The 20,064-nt window shown below is 45.3% G+C and overlaps 1 protein-coding gene across 2 annotated transcripts in view; it reads left to right on the forward strand.

The window, feature by feature from the left end:
* MPC1 (mitochondrial pyruvate carrier 1) overlaps window positions 1–20,064 on the forward strand; it is a 130,312-nt gene that overhangs the window by 56,949 nt on the left and 53,299 nt on the right. For both annotated transcript variants that reach the window (XM_040350721.1, XM_040350720.1), the window contains exon 3: window positions 5,035–5,131. In XM_040350721.1, the coding sequence (XP_040206655.1) occupies window positions 5,035–5,131 (97 nt within the window). The remainder of the gene's footprint in view (window positions 1–5,034; window positions 5,132–20,064) is intronic.

The following is a 20,064-nucleotide window of genomic DNA, read 5'->3' on the forward strand; positions in this document are numbered from 1 at the left end:
AGTTCCTCAGTGCCTGGCGGTTCGGTACCCCTTTGAGGAGAGCCTCTTGAAAATAAATGGGCTTCTCCTCAGGTAGTGGACTCCCCGGTTGCCCAGTTAAGGTGACCACTCTCCCTATAGAAGGGACCCCTGCCTTCAAGGACCATGCTGATAGGAGGTCCGAGGCACTGACCCGATCCATGTTTACCATGCTGGTACCATGCTATTGTAAAAAGAAAAAATGTATCTCGCACAAAATGTGCAATTAAACAAATAATTACATAGTTACATAGTTAGTCAGGTTGAAAAAAGACACAAGTCCATCCAGTTCAACCACAAAAAATAAACAAACAAACAAAATAAAAAACACAGTACAATCCCATACACCCAACTCCATACCCACAGTTGATCCAGAGGAAGGCAAAAAACCCCAGCAGAGCATGATCCAATTTGCTACAGCGGGGGAAAAAATTCCCTCCTGATCCCCCGAGAGGCAATCGGATTTACCCTGGATCAACTTTACCTACAAATCTGAGTACTCAATTATTTTATGTACATTTAGGAAAGTATCCAGGCCTTTCTTAAAGCAATCTACTGAGCTTGCCAGAACCACCTCTGGAGGGAGTCTGTTCCACATTTTCACAGCTCTTACTGTGAAAAAACCTTTCCGTATTTGGAGGTGAAATCTCTTTTCCACTAGACGTAAAGGGTGCCCCCTTGTCCTCAGTGTTGACTGTAAAGTGAATAACTCAACACCAAGTCCACTGTATGGACCTCTTATATATTTGTACATGTTGATCATATCCCCCCTTAATTCTCCTCTTCACAAGAGTGAATAAATTCAGTTCCTCTAATCTTTCCTCATAGCTGAGCTCCTCCATGCCTCTTATCAGTTTGGTTGCCCTTCTCTGCACTTTCTCCAGTATCCTTTTTGAGAACTGGATATTCCAGATGAGGTCTTACTAATGATTTGTACAGGGGCAAAATTATATCTCTGTCTCTGGAGTCCATACCTCTCTTAATACAAGAAAGGACTTTGCTCGCTTTGGAAACCGCAGCTTGGCATTGCATGTTATTATTGAGCTTATGATCTACCAAGACCCCCAGATCCTTCTCCACTACAGATCCCCCCAGTTGTACTCCCCCCTAGCATGTATGATGCATGCATATTCTTATTCCCTAAGTGCATAACTTTACATTTATCAACATTAAACCTCATCTGCCACTCTGTCGCCCAATTAGACAGAGCATTGAGGTCGGCTTGTAAATTGGCGACATCCTGCAAGGACGTTATTCCACTGCATAGCTTGGTGTCTGCAAAGACAGAAATGTTACTTTTGATCTCAGACCCAATATCATTTATAAATATATTGAAAAGTAAGGGTCCCAGCACTGAACCTTGGGGTACTCCACTGATAACATTGGACCATTCAGAGTAAGAATCATTAACCACGACTCTCTGAATTCTGTCTTTCAGCCAGTTTTCTATCCATTTACAAACTGATATATCCAATCCTGTAGACCTTACCTTACACATGAGCCGTGTGTGCGGAACTGTATCGAACGCTTTTGCAAAATCCAAATATATCACGTCCACAGCCACGCCTCTGTCCAGGGTTTTACTTGCCTCTTCATAAAAGGAAATCAGGTTTGTCTCACAACTTCTGTCTTTCATGAATCCATGCTGTTTGCTGCTTAAATAGTTTTTTTTTCCAGCAAGAACTCATCCATGTGGTCTTTTAATTAAACTAAATATGAGCGGCACCTCAAAAAATAGTGGATACCACTGCTGCAAAGTAGATTAAAAAAAACGGGTGAGTGCGCTAATGGCTAATAAATAAAAATAAACTATAATCAAATTTTATTATATATATATATATATATATATATATATATATATATATATATATATATATATATATATATATATATATATATATATATATATATAAATGAACAGCAAGTGAAACACCAGCCTACTTAATATAACCTAAATATCTCAAAAAAACACGTTCACATCTAGTCCCCATCGTGACAGGTGCCTAATAGATAAACTTGATAATTGGTGATCATTAAGTGAAAAATAAATGAATATAATGACAATATTCCATAAATAATCACAATAACATAAATTCAATAGATTCATGTGCTGCTATGAGTCCATAGATCTGTAGTGTACTGCAAGATCCACAACAATTGCCACGATCATGCAGGGAAATAATATCCAGTGATAAAAGCTGTTAATGGTCCACCTTTACCGACTCTAATAAGGACACCCACAAAAGTGCTCAAAAGGTGGCAGCTTACCACAAGTAGTTGACCCTTTTACTGAAAAAAGTGGTCAAATGTGCTTCATAGCAAGTTGGCCTTTGCTATTAACAGATGAAATAAGCAGATGATGGAACAGGCTCTTAACCCATGGAGACTCAGGACGGCGTATGCAAATAAGAAGATAAGGTCCAAAATAGTGTAATCCTGTTTATTAAACTTAAAAATGTTCAAATAAAAAGCCAAATGGCTGCTTACTTTAGGAGTGCCCAAGGCCCAGCACTGAGGCTGGATGGCATAGAAACAAATTGGTGTAGATGGTCCCGACTCTGTGTGTGTGTTGGCGTGCTTTCCACCCTGCACCGCTGTGAGCCAAAGGGAACCGGAGGTGACCTCGGTACGTTACCAGGTGACGCCTCTATGTACGTTTCGTTTCACACGTCTTCAGAAAGCGTTGGGGTCTTTATTGTGGCTGCAACCCTGGTGTCTGACACTCACTGAATGGACAAAGGTTTTGCGCCAGACTGTTGAGGAGCACCGACTCCCTCCTGAAGTTATTAGGCTGGCGGACCAGCTGGTCTTGGACCTTGTGTATGTCTGATGCTACACTGAATGCGGCCCCCTTGATATCCAGAGCTTCTGTTTCTGTTCCTGAGATGTGCGGAAAGAAGCGTGCCGGCTCTGTCGGCCGTCTACATTCCGGGCGTGTAAAACTGGCAGGCAGACTACCTGAGTCGCCAGATGCTGGACCAGGGGGAATGGTCATTGCATCCGGAGGTGTTTCAACTCCCTTGCAGGAGGTGGGGCACACCAGACGTGGATCTCCTGGCCTCTTGTCTCAACCGCAAGGTGTCAAAGTTCATGGCCAGGTCAAGAGACCTCTGGGCTGACGCGTCAGACACGTTGGTGGTCCCATGGGGGCAGTATCGGCTACTTTATGCCTTTCCCCCATTGAAGTTTCTTCCTCGGCTGCTCCACAGAGTGGAGACTAAGGGGATCCTGATGATTGTAATCGCTCCAGATTGGCCTCGGCGTCCTGGATGCACTGATCTCGGGCACCTGGTGGCAGATGTGCCCTGCCGGCTGCCAATGCGGGAGGACCTTCGGTCTCAAGGTCCCATACTTCATCCTGCTTTACAGTCGCTGGCTTTAACGTCATGGCTATTGAAAGCCAGGTATTAGGGGTCAGGGTCTTTCCGACTCGGTCATCTCAACCTTGCTGAGGGCACGGACGTCGTCTTCCTGGAAGGTCTCCCATCGTACCTGGAAGGCCTACATCTGTGCGAAGAAATGGAGTGGCGTCCACGGACGTATTCAGTTTCCAGGGTCCTGCTGTTTTTACAGCATGGAGTGGATCAGAAACTTGTCTTAAGCACCATTAAGATACAGGTTCCAGCCCTGGCTGTGTTTTTTTCATTGGCCTTTGGCGGCCCATTCTCTGGTGGGTGCCTTTTTGTGCAGGGGGTTCGTCATTTACTCCCCCCTCCCCCCCCCCCCATGTGTTTTAACTCTGGTGCTCTGTTTTTTCGGGAACCTCCCTTTGGAAATATCAGAGTTTCCTCTCTTGACACCATCTCATAAGGTGGCCTTTTTGGCGGCCATTACTTCTGTCGGAAGGGTTTCTGAGTTGGCGGCCTTGTCTTGCAGGTCGCCATACTTGATCCTCTATAAGGATAATGTGGTTTTTGTGCCCGCAACCTTCCTTTCGACGGTGGTTTTGGCCTTTCACCTGAATTAAGGGCATTGTTCTTCCATCCTTATGTCCTCGTCCAGCACATCCTGGGAAGGTTGCGCTTCATTCTTTAGAAGTGGTACACGCTTTGCGGGTGTACCTGTCTGCTACAGCTCCGTTTCAGAGATCGACTTGCTCTTTGTGTCGGTGTCTGGTCCACAAAATGGCCTGGCGGTCTCGTCGGCCACCATTTCTTGGCAGACTGTCATACGGGCCTATGCTCTTAGGGGGTGGGTGCCCCCTTTTCGGTGCCCCCTTTTCGGTCACAACACATTCGACCAGGGCAATTGGTGCTTCCTGGGTTTTCCGACATCAAGCACCTGTCTCACAGGTGTGCAAGACGGCGATTGGGTCGTTCGTTCACTTTTTCCTAATTTTACAAGGTTAATGTGATGCTTCCTTCAGCCGCAAGGTTTTGCAGGCGGCTGTTTTAAGGTTGCACCTCCGCCGTTGAGCTCTGATTGTTTTGGGGTGAAGTTAAATTGTGTTTACTGATGCTGTTCCCACCCCTCGTTTTTTGACACTGCTTGGAGACGTCCCACTTGTCAAGATTTAAGGAGCTGTGTCTGTCCATGGACGATAAGGGAAGAGGATTTTTTTTGTACTCGCCGTAAAATCCTTTTCTCTGTCGTCCATGGACAGACACAGCACCCACCCCTTCTTTTTAGGTTTGTACTGCTTGTTACGAACTGAGGCTGCCTGCTGCAGGGAGGAGGGTTATTTCTGGAGGAACCGCCCCCTGGGCGGGGCTGTTCAACTCTGTTAAAGTAACATGTATTTAATTATCCAACATGTTTCTGCCTAGTCCTCTCCTGTGAACAGGAACATAACCCACTTGTCAAGATTTAAGGAGCTGTGTCCGTCCATGGACAACAGAGAAAAGATTTTACGGTGAGTACAAAAAAAATCCTATTTTTGTGGTCAATAAATGTACTTATGTTTTTGGTTTGACTCTCAGTTGTTCCCCATATATGTATAGGCCATTTTGATTGTGCATGCAGGAAACTGTTCTTTTCAGCTTTCTTCAATCCTTCCCACATTTTAACTCCTTGCAGCACTTCTGGGGACCTGTGGCTAACTGGGGACTCCCAATTGCAGCTATCAATGATATGAAGAAATCGCCAGAAATCATTAGTGGCCGTATGACATTTGGTAAGATTTGCGTTTTTAATTGATACATGGAATTGGTTTGCTCTTCTATCTCTTAATTACAGGTTCTGCTATATAGCTTATAACACATTTTATAAATAGCTGTGATTAATTGGAAAGTAGAATAAAAAAGAAAAGCTGCGCTACAGAGTCCCAATCATTCAGAGAATGGCATATTAATATTCCATATTGGGGAAATGAATCCTTCTCAATGGCACCACAGTGACTTCAAGCAAGAGTGCCCAACCATGTAAGAAAGACCTGCTTACCGTATGGCAAGCAAAAAAGGCATGTGGCTATAACCCAGCCAAGGCCTTTAGCTTGCAATGAATGATCAAGTAGTGAAAACTCATTAAAACAGGATGGATGGCTGCAGATCTCCCCTTGTCAGTCTATAGCACAGGTGTCAAACACAAGGCCCACGGGCCAAATCCGGCCCTCCAGGCCATTTCATGTGGCCCTCGCACCTCTCCTGCAGCTGCAGGAGAGCTCCAGCCCTCTGGTCCTCCTCCAGACCATGTACTTTCTGCTTTCAAGCATCCAGCTTCTTCCCAGCAGCAGCATAAGGTAAGGGGGGTGCACTGTGATGTAAGGGAGAGTGGAGGACTCGACTTCTGATGGTGGGGTGGCTCCCCTCCCTCCATTATTGCCAGCTAGAAATCGCACTGGAATTGCTTGGTCTTTGAACACCTATGCAGTTTCCATTAGACTCTATGAAGATGAAAATCACATTGTACCAAACGTGCACAGGACCCTTTTTAAAAACCCGTTTGGACTGCATATACACTATATTGTCAAAAGTATTGGGAAACCTGTCTTTACACGCCCAAGCACTTTAATGGCATAAATATATCAAACAAATCAGTTGGGCCTCAGCCCAAGTGCATGTGCTATATATACCTATAATAACACTCTAATGTGTAAACAATTGTGTTAATCGCACAGTCAGGGGGCCAAAACCACCTAATCTTGCGTAGGGGGGTATATGGGGCTCCCGGCGACACAATGCTGAAGAGTTGTTGCCACCATAAGCATCACATCACCACAGAGCTCCCACAACCAAAATAGTGAACCAAACCACTGAAGTGATAAAGTCCAAAATGAATCAAAGTGAAGTAACAAATCCAAAAGGTAATCCCAATGGCAGGAGAGACACCCGTGTGAACTGCAGAAGTGATGATATTGGGCACCAAACGTGAATCCACCACCAATCATGCAGCTGCTTACCAGAAATCAGGGTCCTGACGGACCACTATCAGCATGTCATTCAACCATGAAGCTTTAAATGAATAGTGACTCCTCCACTGGAACTAGAAACTGGTATATCCGTAACCTTGCCAGGCTCAGCGGTGGGTATAGAAAACAAAAACAGAGCTCCACATAGCATAAAATCTGGGTGATTTATTTTAAAACAAGATGTAGCAGGTATACAACTCACATTTAAGTCGATAAAAACAGCATTGGCCTGTAACGCCGGCCGTTCCACACCGGTGCGCACGTGTGTGGAACCCAGAACGAGGCTTGGTTAGTGTAATTGATAATGTTTTGATTGCTGTTTTGTCTTCTATAAGAGGGGATGGCGCTGTATGCCACTCGTGCCCCGAGACTAAGTGATTCTTTCACGAAACGCGTCGGGCGGTGCGAGTGACGTGCGGATGCCATCCCCTTCATCGCTATACACGAGTGGCTTTGTTCCTGGATACGTCCGGCCGGCATTACAGGCCAATGCTGTTTTTATCGACTTAAATGTGAGTTGTATACCTGCTACATCTTGTTTTAAAATAAATCACCCAGATTTTATGCTATATGGAGCTCTGTTTTTGTTTTCTGTACCCACCGCTGAGCCTGGCAAGGTTACGGATATACCAGTTTCTAGTTCCAGTGGAGGAGTCACTATTCATTTAAAGCTTCTAGGTTGAATGACATGCTGATAGTGGTCCGTCAGGACCCTGATTTCTGGTAAGCAGCTGCATGATTGGTGGTGGATTCACGTTTGGTGCCTAATATCATCACTTCTGCAGTTCACACGGGTGTCTCTCCTGCCATTGGGATTACCTTTTGGATTTGTTACTTTACTTTGATTCATTTTGGACTTTATGGACTTTATTTATCACTTCAGTGGTTTGGTTCACTATTTTGGTTGTGGGAGCTCTGTGGTGATGTGATGCTTATGGTGGCAACAACTCTTCAGCATTGTGTCGCCGGGAGCCCCATATACCCCCATACGCAAGATTAGGTGGTTTTGGCCCCCTGACTCTGTGCGATTAACACAATTGTTTACACATTAGAGTGTTATTATAGGTATATATAGCACATGCACTTGGGCTGAGGCCCAACTGATTTGTTTGATATATTTATATTATTCGGTTTAGCGCAATTATTCTTTTCCTTTTCACATGTTTTTGTTTATACACAATTTAATTTCTGCTTATTAATCCAACCTTTGATCTTGTCTTAGCGCAGTTGTTTCCAAAATTTACTTTAATGGCATTCCAGTCTTGGTCCGTAGGGTTTAATATCTAGTTGGCTTACCCATTGCAGCTAAAATGGCAAACGGGCGTTGCCCCCTGAAACCCGGTTAAGCCACACCAAGGGGTTTTGATCGGTGATGAGAGTGAAAGCCCGGCCATAAAGGTAAGGTGTGAGCTTTTTGAGTGCCCATACCAAGGCCAAACCCTCTTTTTCAATGGTGGCGTAACTGACCTCCCTTGGCAACAGCTTCCGACTCAGGTAAGCTACCGGGTCGTCAGATCACACGCCGGTCAGTCCCCAAGTCTTTGTGTGATCTGCAGAGTCACCAGAAGTCGGTGTGAAGACGGCGAATGGTTCTGTGCACGGCCGTCTAGGTGTCTCGCTATGGGAGGGGCAGGTTATGGCTCTGAAGTGACAATCACAGGCGATTCATAAAAAGAAAAATTGATATTTGTTGAAATGCTGTAGCACTGGTGCTCAGAGTCCGGGGGGGAGGGGGGGTTGGATCAGTGCCCCATAGGGTCAGCCACCCCCTGCTCCCTCCGCAGCCGCCGGTTCTCCTCTTTGAGCTTCTCCAGCTCCATCTCCAGTTCATGGAGCTTGGGGGGGGGGGGGGGGGGGGGGGTCAGCCTGCTGTGACCTCAGGCGGTTGTTCTCCTCCTCCAGGCGGCTTATGCACTCCTCCAGCTCCATGTACTCACGGATCAGCTCCTGCTTGCTCATGTCCTGCAGGCTCTCCACGTGGTCCTTCATCATCAGGAACTGGGTGGTGGTGTAAGGGGCCACCGGTGGGCCCTTGGCGAACATCTCGGCCCGCATCTGGGACGCCCGCTGCGACTCCCTCTCCTCCAGTCACTTCTTCTCCTCCCAGGTCAGCTTGTTATACGGCTTCCAGGACCTCTTCTTCTTGGAGGTTGGCCGGCGGTGCCTCTTTCTGCCCAGCTCCCTCCAGGGCCCCTCCGGCTCATGGCTGTCGCCCACCCTGCTTTCTCTTCATCCCCGGGCGGTTTTTCCGTTACCCATGACAGCTGACAATGGTGTTCCCTGTTGTCCGTAATAACAGATTGTACCATGTGAGGGCTTTGTAAGGGGTGCCCAATGGTTCTTCCTGACCCAGCTCCTGGGGATCCCAAGCAGAGTCTACACAATGGGCTGCTGCTGGTGGGCGGTACCCAGGTTGAGACCAATTTGACCTGGTGTTGTCGTTCATGGGGCAATTCTGCTTGAAGTGACCCAGCTGTTTGCACCGGAAGCAGCGTTGTTCGTTGTCCTCCTGGCGTGGATAGCGAGGGCTAGATGTCACCGGTCTGTTAGGAGCAGGGCTGTGGAGTCGGTAGATAAATGTTCCGACTCCTCAGTTTTATGTACTTCCGACTCCTCTGTTTTAATATGCAAATGTATTTTATACATTCCTTGAGGGAAAGAAACGCAACCTACCACAGGACTACTGGCTGGGAAGCCAACAGTCTACTGTATTGCACAGTTTAAGCAAAAGACAAACACAATGAAAACAAAGTTTTATTAATTTTTTTTTTTATTAAAGCGGGGGTTCACCCATACATAACACTTTTTCCCCTTAGATGGATGCTCGTTTTGTCTAGGGGAATCGGCTAGTTGTTTTAAAATATGAGCTGTACTTACCGTTTACGAGATGCATCTTCTCCGCCGCTTCCGGGTATGGGCTGCGGGACTGGGCGTTCCTATTTTTGATTGACAGTCTTCCGAGAGGCTTCCGACGGTCGCATCCATCGCGTCACGATTTCCTGAAAGAAGCTGAACGTTGGTGCGCAGGCGCAGTATAGAGCCGCACCGACGTTCGGCTTCTTTCGGCTACTAGTGACGCGATGGATGCGACCGTCGGAAGCCTCTCGGAAGACTGTCAATCAAGAAGGAACGCCCGCTCCCGAAGACCCATACCCGGAAGCGGCGGAGAAGATGCATCTCGTTAACGGTAAGTACGGCTCATATTTTAAAACAACTAGCCGATTCCCCTAGACAAAACGAGCATCCATCTAAGGGGAAAAATTGTTTTATGGGTGAACTCCTGCTTTAATCAATCAAGTGGCTGGATAGTAGCAGCAGGCATAAACATCAGGAACAGGATCTTTACCAGTTCAAAAATACAAACCACATTATTTGGTTGTTTTAGAACAAAAACAAAACATAGGGCAGTGGGAGGATCCAGGAAGGGGCATTTATTCTAAAACATGATTTTCCTAGGAGAATCCTATAGTCATGTTTAAAGTTTAAGCTAACAATCGGAGTTTACAAGTTTTTATAGCCTTAGCTAAATGACAGCAGTTTTTCCAATGGTTTACAGCTTCAGTCTTAAACTATTGGCCCTCCATTCCCTTCACTTATACAAGTGTCTCACTCTCTAGTCCTGCAAAAAACATATTTATTTAATCCCTTATCAGTGAGAGGCTAGGTTACACATGGACGCTGCGTTCCCTGTAAAAGCAGAACACAACACTATGGAAAGTATAAGTATTGCAGCTCCTAATTGTGCGTTGCGTGCCATATAGTGAAGCACATGAAAAGCATGCTTCTTCACGGTCACTTAACCTGTTCGTTTTGTGGTTACGTGAGGCACTTCATGCATTGGTCTTTATTCTTACAGTAGAGAAGTCATTAATTATAACTTTTTGTGAATTGGGACATTTAAACTTGCTTTTTTTTTTTTTTTTAATTCCAATCTAAATTTAGTAGGAGTCGGTGCATTGTTTGCCGACTCCGACTCCAGGTACCCAAAATTTCCCCCGACTCCACAGCCCTGGTTAGGAGGTTGGTATCTAGCGGCTGGTGGGTGTGAGGGCACCGTTTGGTCGTGGAGGTTGTACCTGTGGTGTGACCTGGCTCATCTTGCGAGTATCCGCATATTCATGCGCCAACTTAGCGGCCTCTGGTAGAGTCATGGGCCTGCGATCTCTCACCTAGTCTTTGACATCCGTCTGGATGTGATTTTGCAACTAATGCTCCTGGAGCAATTTTACAATGTCCTCTGCGGTGGTGGCCTGGCTGCTGTTAACCCAGTTAGAGGCCGACAGGGATAACTGGCATGCCCATTCCGCGTAAGAGTGTTTCGTGGTTTTGCGTGAGTCCCTGAACTTCTGTCGGTGGGACTCTGGGGTTACTGCATAACGAGCCAGGAGCACTTCTTTAACCCTGGCGTAGCTATGGATATCCTGATCTGGCACGGTCCGGAAAGCATCAGAAGCTTTGCCTGACAGTTTGCCTGACAATATTGCAACCCACTCTCCTCTAGCTATTCGGTGCAGGTTACATTGTCGCTCAAAATCTGCCAGGTAGTTATCAATTTCACAGTCCTTTTCATCAAAAGCTTTAAAAGCGCTAAACGGAATCTTCCTTGTGTCTGCTGTGCTTTACTCACTGTTTGGAGAATGTGCGGCTGCTTGTTGGACTGCTGCCAGTTTTAACTGTAGCTCTGCGTCTCTTATTTGTTTAGCCTCCTGTAGATCTGCGTTTACTAACAGGTCCATCACTTTCAGCACCACATCCGCCGTTGGGTTCCGACCGAACCATGCTAGCTTCTCTCTCATTACTTTGTTGGCTGGCGATTCCTCCTCCTGAATCACTGGTGTCTCCATCTCTTGTACTGCTGGCGTTGCTGCAACCAAGTTCTCCTGGTCTAGCTCCATTAATTCCGCTATGATGACCCGCTTGGTTTTGTTGCTAGCAATCCTTCTACGAACTTCCAGTAGTTCTTCCAGTGTCTGCTTGGAATCCGGGTGTAAAGGAGAGTAGAAGGGAAAATCCCGCTGCTGCCAACCAGTTGTGACGGAATTAGAATGTCCCCGTCAAGCATTCCCTTCTTCCCATAAAAGCAAATCATCCCAATATTCCACGAGGAGGACTATTCCTGGGATCGCCCAATAAGCCACACATGAGTCAGAGCTTACTGCTGGAACAAGACACTTTAATGGCAGCATGCTACCAGGTATATATGCAGTTTACAAGCTAAATCCTCAATCAAAGAACAATGAAATCTCCACCCCCTTTCCACACACAGTGGGGGCTCTCATACAGATTATAGGCAGACACCTTGGCGCCGACTCTGAAGACACATTTCTTTAGATAATGACATCAGTGAAGGTAATTACTAGTTGTAACAGAATACGTTATCTAGACCGCATATAGAAGAGGTAATTACCACAATGAAGCAATCAGAATAATTAACATGAGCCCCTTCTAATCACAGTAAACACAGGGCTTCTTCACACAACACAATGGATCAATTACCCTTTAAAATAGGGCTGGCTGGGAGAGGGACATTAACATTTCAACAGCCTGTAACACATGAATCCTTTTTACCTCTCTCACACACACACACACACACACACACACACACACACACACACACACACACACAGCATAACTAGCAGGGAGAATTTAAACTGAAGCATATCCTTCACACAAAGTCTTCCCCCGCCCCCCTCCCCAGAGATTTTTTTTTTCTTACTCCTCTGCCGAGAAACCATGAAAGACGGCAAGCCATGTTGAATCTAGTTTCCATGGGGGAAACAGAAGGGGTCATCTCCCCTGTTCAGGAAAATCTAAAATTCTGTGGATTTTATTCCCACGTCCTTTTGGTTAAAAAAGCCTCCGGCACTATATCATTCGTCATGTGGATGCGGACGTGACGTGTGTGAGGGTGGGAGGTGCCGGAGCGCTCCCTGGCTCGCTGTAGCGTGTGGCGGCGGGACCCGAAGATTCGATCATCCCAGCCTCGGAATCGGAGAGATGTCAGCGTGAGAGGCTGACTCCCCCCCGACGGCTGAGACGGAGACTCAACGGCCAAAAGGACGGACGCCGCGGAGCTGCGGGATCTCCCAACCCCAACCCGGAGCTGGATGCTGACCGAGGACATGCCGAGAGCAACCGCGATAAGGAGGAAGCAGCGCTGCAGGGAAGGAGAACTGCGCGGCGGCAGCAGGCGGATTTGAATATACCGGGTCGGGTGAGACGCTCAGTGAGCCGAGCTGGGTCGGGCGCTGTCCCGCTGCACCCCCCCCCCCCCCTGGTTCCATCCCCCCCCCCTCCTATCTTGTATGCCCAACCTGGGAGTCAAATGCTTAGCCCAGCTGATACAAAAAGGATCAGTGCAAGAAGCCTTCCTTTTGTTTTTCTGACGGGAGTATCTGGAAGTATCTGAAAGCTATAAAAAAAAGGGGGAGCAGAGTTATCCACATAAACAGGGGTGTCTTTGCAACCCCCCCCCCCCCCCCCACAGCATATAAGTGTCATAATATTCTGATTGCTAAATGCGGGCATAAATGAGTCGACCAGCCCAAATGAAATTTATAGCTCTACATATGGAGACAAATAACAAGGCGGGACTGTAATCACTAGAACATAGCGGGCCGAACTGAGTGCAGGAGGTAAACCTGTATGTGTAGTAGGAGACCCCTTATTGTGGAGAGTAAAACTCAGGCATAGAACATGCCCCATAAACATCCTCAACTATAGCATATAAGGAGATCTATGTGTACATATGGACTATATCTAGCTGCAGAGTTTTTTACGGGGTTCAATAGTGGGGAGAGTTCAATTGAAGTGAACAGGAGGAGAACGACTATAAATTGAAATTAATATATACCATCAGCTCGGTGCAGGGAGAAGTAAAAGTGGAATATCTGAGAGCTATATACTTGGAATAACTTATGATTAACTCATTATTCCATTGGTAGTGACTCCCATGCATTGCTGTCCGCCTTAGATATAGTAAGACTCTGGCCCAATGTTCTAACTGAACAGAATTTTATGGAGCATCTCTGCCGGTTCTGACGGGCCTGTAGAGATAAACAGGGGGATAGATTGGAGCTGGATCTCAATTATAATTCCCCCCCCCCTCATTGAGAACACCCCCTACCGAGAACTGATTAAGCGGATTTAACGGTATCTCAGTGTCCTGGATATTGTTGTAATGACTTTTGGAGGAAAGACCCCTACTGCTGAATAGTGGCCACAGAGGCACTATAATTTTGGATATCGCAGCTACAAAATCCTTCAAAATCCTTACGTCTGCATTACTTCAGGAACATATACGATAAACTGGGCTGACGTAATACAGGAAACATCCTCGGTAAAACACAGAAGGTATTCCCCAGTAAAATGACAATCAGGCCGTACTAGGAGAACTCAATCTAAAAGAAGTAAACAGGCTTTTTAACCCGAGGGGTGAGAGAAAGGAAGAAAAGGAAAAAAAAAAAGGGAAAGGAGACAGGGTCACCTGGAACAACGGACTGATCGGGCGTAAAGGGGGGCCCTTTAGATTGCTGCCCTATCTTTTTACTTTTCCCCGTGGCCCCTTTTATTCTTTTTTTCGTTTCAAACTGGGGAAGAGAATCAGACCCACAAATAAAATGAATAGATCAACGAGAGGGGGTACTACAAAACCAATTAAGAACAATTCAGGGAATAGCTCCATACAACAATACATGACTCAAGAAGGGAATAGTAAAAGCCCAGGTCTTGCAAAAAAATCTGAAAAAAAAAAGATTGATACAAAAAAGGGTACAGGAACAGGTAGCGCTGAGAGCTCTAGAGGTGAAACGACACTTGAAAGTGAGCAAGAGCAATATAATGTAGGGGAGTCAGATCAAGATACACACCCCCCCACGAAGGCAGAGATGAATGCCATGCTGATGAGGATGGAAAATGCCATGGAAAACGTCATCAAGACAGAAATTAACAAGGTAAGAGCAGACCTAGGTGGGCTCCGCGACAGAGTGGTCGAGACGGAAAGGAGAATAGAGGAGCAGGACCAGGAAATAAACTCCTTGAAAAAGCAAGTAAAAGCCCTGACTGAAAATCAGAGATTAGCGGCATATAGGATGGAGGATCAGGAGAATCGTAATAGACGACAGAATCTCAGAATTAGAGGGGTTGTAGAAGAAAAAGACGAAGACCTCAGGGACATTACGAACACTCTATTGAACCCCTTGTTAGTAAGATCAGTAGAATCCAAGCCCCTTAAGATTGAGAGAGTACATCGGATGGGAAACCCCCAACAGATAGGAAAATATGGTCCAAGGGATGTGATTGTACGTTTTAAGAACTATGTGGATAAAGAGGAAATCTGGAGAAGCCTCAGGGGAAAACCTCCCTTGAGATATAGAGACATTGAGCTACAAGTTTTCTCTGATCTGTCTAAAGAAACGTTGGCCAGGAGAAGGCATTTGAAACCCCTATTGGAGCTCATGAGGGCACAAAATGTAAGGTATCAGTGGGGGTTTCCGGCGTGCCTCATTGGCATCAAAGGAGGTAAAACAGCACGACTCAGACACCCGGAGGAATTGAATGAATTTTGCTCCAAAATGGACTTAACGACACCAGAGCTCCCAGAATGGGTAGATTAGTTGGGCTCTGTACGACCCGAAATTGGGGTTCAGGGTGGGGAGGGGGGGGAGTCGGGGGAGTGCCCCGAGCACCACCACGAATGAGGAGTCAAGGATGAGGGCGAAAAATCCCCCATTAGAGGCTCCCAGGCCAAGTGTGGGCCGGGGGTGGGGAGGGTGGGAGGGGGAGCTGGGGCGCTGGGGGGGGGGAGGGGGGTAAAAGGGAGGGGGCAGGGAGACCATCTGACCGACTTCACAAGAAAATATTCCAAACACTTAAAAAAAAAACAAAAAAAAAAACATATATGACAGATGTCAAGTTTCTCTCATATAATGTAAAGGGACTAAATTCCCATATTAAAAGGCACAAAATTCTTTGTGAATTAACACAGCATAAAACAGATATTGCCTATCTTCAAGAGACCCATATTACCTTGGAATCCAATATAAAGCTCTACTCAACAGAATATCCGATATGGTATTATGGGGATACAATTTCATCGCGATCCCGGGGGGTTGCTATTGGATTCGCTCGTAGAATCCGATTCACATTGGTGGATAGACAAACAGACCCGGAGGGGAGATTTCTGTTCCTGAAAATAAAACTTGGAGGAGAGATCTATACCCTAGCTAATGTATACGCCCCCAATGTAAACTCGGTTAAATATATTAGTAAAACCATGAGAAAACTAAAAGAATTTGAAGAGGGCCATGTAGTTATGATGGGAGATTTCAATTTCTGTCCAAGCCTCGATAGTACGTCCTGTGCACAGGGGACAAATCGTGAGCAACTAAAAATACTGATAAAAGAAATGACACAAAATCAAATGGTGGATGTATGGCGGATCCTCAATCCGAGGGCCCGTGACTACACGTTTTTCTCACCTGTGCATGGGACGTACTCGAGGATCGACTATGTCCTCGTCGACCACAGACTTCTGGACAGTGTGATAGAAGCAAGGTGTGAGATCATGACGTTATCAGACCACGCCCCTATAACCTTAAAAATAAAAACTTCTATACAAAAAGACACACCACCAGAATGGAGACTGGATGAGAGTCTGTTGGGGGACGAGGGGGTAGTGGAGAGGATACAGAAAGAGCTGGAATGGTATTTTCAGGAGAACGACAAGGAGGGTATCTCAAGAGCATCCCTTTGGGAGGCCCATAAAGCGTATATAAGGGGAATCTTTATTGTAGAAGGGGCAAGGAAAAACAAAATAAGAACGAGTAAATTAAAAACATTAAGTGAGGAGATATATCGGCTAGAACAGGAGCATAAATCACAGGGGCAAAAGAGGGAAATATTTCATAAGCTGAGTATAAGAAGGGATGAATATAGAGCTCTGGTGGAACAAGAAACTAAGAAATATATAGACCGGACAGAGAGAGAAAGATATGTCTGGGGAAACAAACCTAGTAAAAATTTGGCCAGAATGGTAAGAAAAAAGAAAACTAGGAATTTTATAGAAAAAATCAGAGACAGGAATGGTGACTTAGTACATGCGACAAATAAAATAGCAGAAGTATTCCGGGGCTACTATGAAGAACTTTACGATATCCAACAAAAGATCAGGTGCCCACGTGAAAAAATGGATAAGAGTAGGGAAATACTGCAGTTAGCCAATCTCCCAAAATTAGAAGAAGAGGAGGTAGAAGAGATGGAAGGTCCAATAACGGAACAGGAAATAAGGGAGGCCTTAAAAAACACTCCTAAGGGGAAAAGTCCCGGGCCAGATGGCTTTACATCTGCCTACCTACAAAAGTTCAGCACCATCTTAATCCCCAGACTCTGCCAATACTTTAATGGTCTTGGAACTGACTATGAAATGAGTAGAGAGGCTTTAACAGCAACGATTACAGTGATCAAAAAAGAGGGAAAGGATAATACGACTTGCTCGGGTTATCGACCGATCTCACTCCTGAACGCAGATACGAAACTGTATGCAAAAATTTTAGCGGAAAGAATGAAGGGAGCGATGACAGCCATCGTCCACCCAGACCAGGTAGGTTTTATACCTGGGAGGGAGGGAAAAGACCATGGTGTGAGGGCGCTCCTTCTCCTTGAGCAGATCAAAGAAAGTGGGACCCCCGGTCTATTCCTGTCGGTCGATGCTGAGAAAGCTTTCGACAGGGTAGACTGGGGATTCCTGATACAAACCCTAGAATCCATAGGAATAGGTCCAGGGATGATAAGGAGAATCAAAACCCTATATTTCCACCCGTGTGCAAGGATCAAAATTAACGGATCCTTATCCGCTCCTTTTGAGATGAAAAATGGGACTAGGCAAGGATGCCCCCTATCCCCCCTCCTCTTTGTCCTATCATTGGAACCCCTCCTGGCAATGGTCCGACAAAACCCAGAAATCTATGGGGTAGAAGTAGGTGAAGACGAGCATAAACTGTCGGCCTTTGCAGATGATTTATTATTTTACATAAGCAGCCCAAGAGTCACTCTCCCGAAGTTAATAGATACCTTAAAACAATATGGCGAGGTCTCAAACTTTTAAAATGAATACAACAAAAACGGAGATTTTGAATATTAATATCCACAAAGATGAAGAACTATATTTGCGGAAGAAATACAATTTCTCCTGGCAAAGAGAGATAAAGTATTTGGGTATAAAAATGGCAAATACTTTGAAAAAAATATATAGAATAAACTTCATCCCCCTTCTCGACGAGATTAAAAGAGAAATTAAAACTATATACAATAGACCAATATCGTGGTTTGGGAGGATAAATGTGGTAAAAATGGTACTTATCCCCAAAATTTTGTATAAATTCCAAATGGTCCCAATTTATTTGCCCCCGTCATATATCAAAATAATTAACTCCCTTCTAATGAAATACATATGGAACAATAAAAAACAGAGTCTCTGCCCAAACTCTAAAACGAACTAAGAAAAAAGGCGGCCTGGCTGTACCTGACATTGGATTATACTATAACGCTTCGGTCCTCACACGGGTCATAGAATGGGCTAAAGAGTCACAGGATAAAAGGTGGATAAGTATTGAATGCACTTTAGCGAGGGCACAGTTAGGGAGATTAATCTGGAACCCCCCACATTGTAGAACCCTACACACGTCAACACACGCAATTACACATAACGCTTTAAGGATATGGGATCGATTACACAAACAATTAAAAACTAAATTCAACTCACCCCTTATAGATTTGAAAGAAAACGAATATTTTGCACCTGGGACTAAAGAGGTAGGTGGTAAGTGGATTAAAAATAGAACACAGTTAAAAGACATAACACTAGAGGGCAAAATTATGGCCCTACACGAAATCAGGATTGAAATGGAGGCACTCAGCGAGTGGAGATACCTTCAGTTGGTGTCATTCGTTAAGTGCCTCCCACACCCATTGAGGTCACGAGAGGAGTACACTATACTGGAACAGATGTGCAGTACCGAAAGCTCAAAAGGAAATATCTCCAAAGTATATAAATATTTGCAGAAAATAGACGAGTCGGATACGCTAAACTACATACAGAAATGGGAGAGAGACCTAGGAGTTCCAAGGGGGAAGACGACAATAGGGAGAATCCTTAATTTGACTCATACTTCGGCGGTTGATGTAAAAACCGCCGAGATGAACTTCAAGTGTCTGACAGGATGGTACACTACCCCAGATAAAATGGCCAAATTCGGAGTAGGGGAGTCAGAGGAATGTTGGAGAGGATGTGAGGCAAGAGGAACGATGGCCCACCTGTGGTGGGACTGCGTAAAAATCAAAACGTTCTGGGGAAAAGTTTTGGCCTTGATAAAGGAGATAACTAAAAAAGAATTGGAAAATAACCCTTGGATAGTCCTCTTTCACGGGGGAGAAACGCCAGTGAACGAATATAGGGGATCACTAATTCCGCATTTGTTGAACTCCGCGAAACGATTGATACCCCTAAAATGGAGAAACCCGGTAAGCCCGCAAATATGGGAGTGGTTTGACTCTGTAGAGGGTACTTATAGGAGGGAGAAAGTAAAATACGGTGTCGAAAAGAAACAGGCAGGAAATAAGGATATTTGGGAAACATGGATTGATTTCAAAAAGTCTCGGAAATACGCAGAAAATATGAGAGAGGAATAAGAATGCAGCATTACAGGAAATCAAAATACTAGGTGGAGTCGGGAGATGGTCCGGGAGGGGTGGGAAGGGTAGTGGGGGGGGGGGGGGAGGGAAGGGACTAGGATGGGGTGCTGCGCCACGTTATCACGTAATGATAGCATGTTGGACCGAGTATATATGAGGAACGCCTTAGCCCGTTTAAATTGTTAAAGGGCTGAAAGAAGCTATGTTTATAATAAAAAAAAAAAAAAAAAAAAAAAAAAATTATTAAGCAATATGCAAATAGCAGAATAACAAATATAGAATCAAGCAAAAAAATAAAATAAAATAAAATAAACCACCACAAATGATGCTATACCTGAAATAGAGACGGAATTATGAATAAAATCATGAGCAGGTCTCTTGCTGTGGTTATGTCTGACGTGGAAAAAAAAAAACAAAAAAACAAAAAAAAAAGCCTCCGGCGGCTTCCGGATGGTCATTAATTTAAGCATTCTGAACAAATAAATTCTCTACAGAATTTTTACAAAGATCATGGCCGAAGTCATGACCTTTTTTCGGATACAGAGTAACGATCGTCCCATATCTGGACGATTTTCTGATCTTTGTCCCAGATCCCTTATCCGGGATCTGCAGTTAGTTTTGCGGACCTTTCAGAATCTGTGGTGGAAAGTCAACCAACGGAAGTCTTGTCTGGTACCCTCCCAGAGCATTCTTTTTCTGGATTATCTAATGGACTCTGTTCAGAAGATTTTTCTTCCCAAGGAGAACATTTTGAAACTTCTTCTTGCCGTGCAGGCCTTCAAATTGCTCCCACAGACCTCCCTTCGGCGGATCATACAGTTATTAGGATTAATGACTGCAGCCATCCCAGGGGTGCCCTGGGCCCAATTACACTCCAGGCCCCTTCATGCGTTTCTCTTGCGCCATTGGGATCGCAGGAATAAGTCTCTAAATCGGCTAGTTCAGCTTCCAAGAGAGGATTTTCTCAATCTCTACTGGTGGGAGCAGCGGGAACACCTGCAGGGAGGGAA

This window comes from Rana temporaria, chromosome 4 (genome assembly GCF_905171775.1).
Source record: "Rana temporaria chromosome 4, aRanTem1.1, whole genome shotgun sequence".
In the NCBI taxonomy this organism is placed as follows: Eukaryota; Metazoa; Chordata; class Amphibia; order Anura; family Ranidae; genus Rana; species Rana temporaria.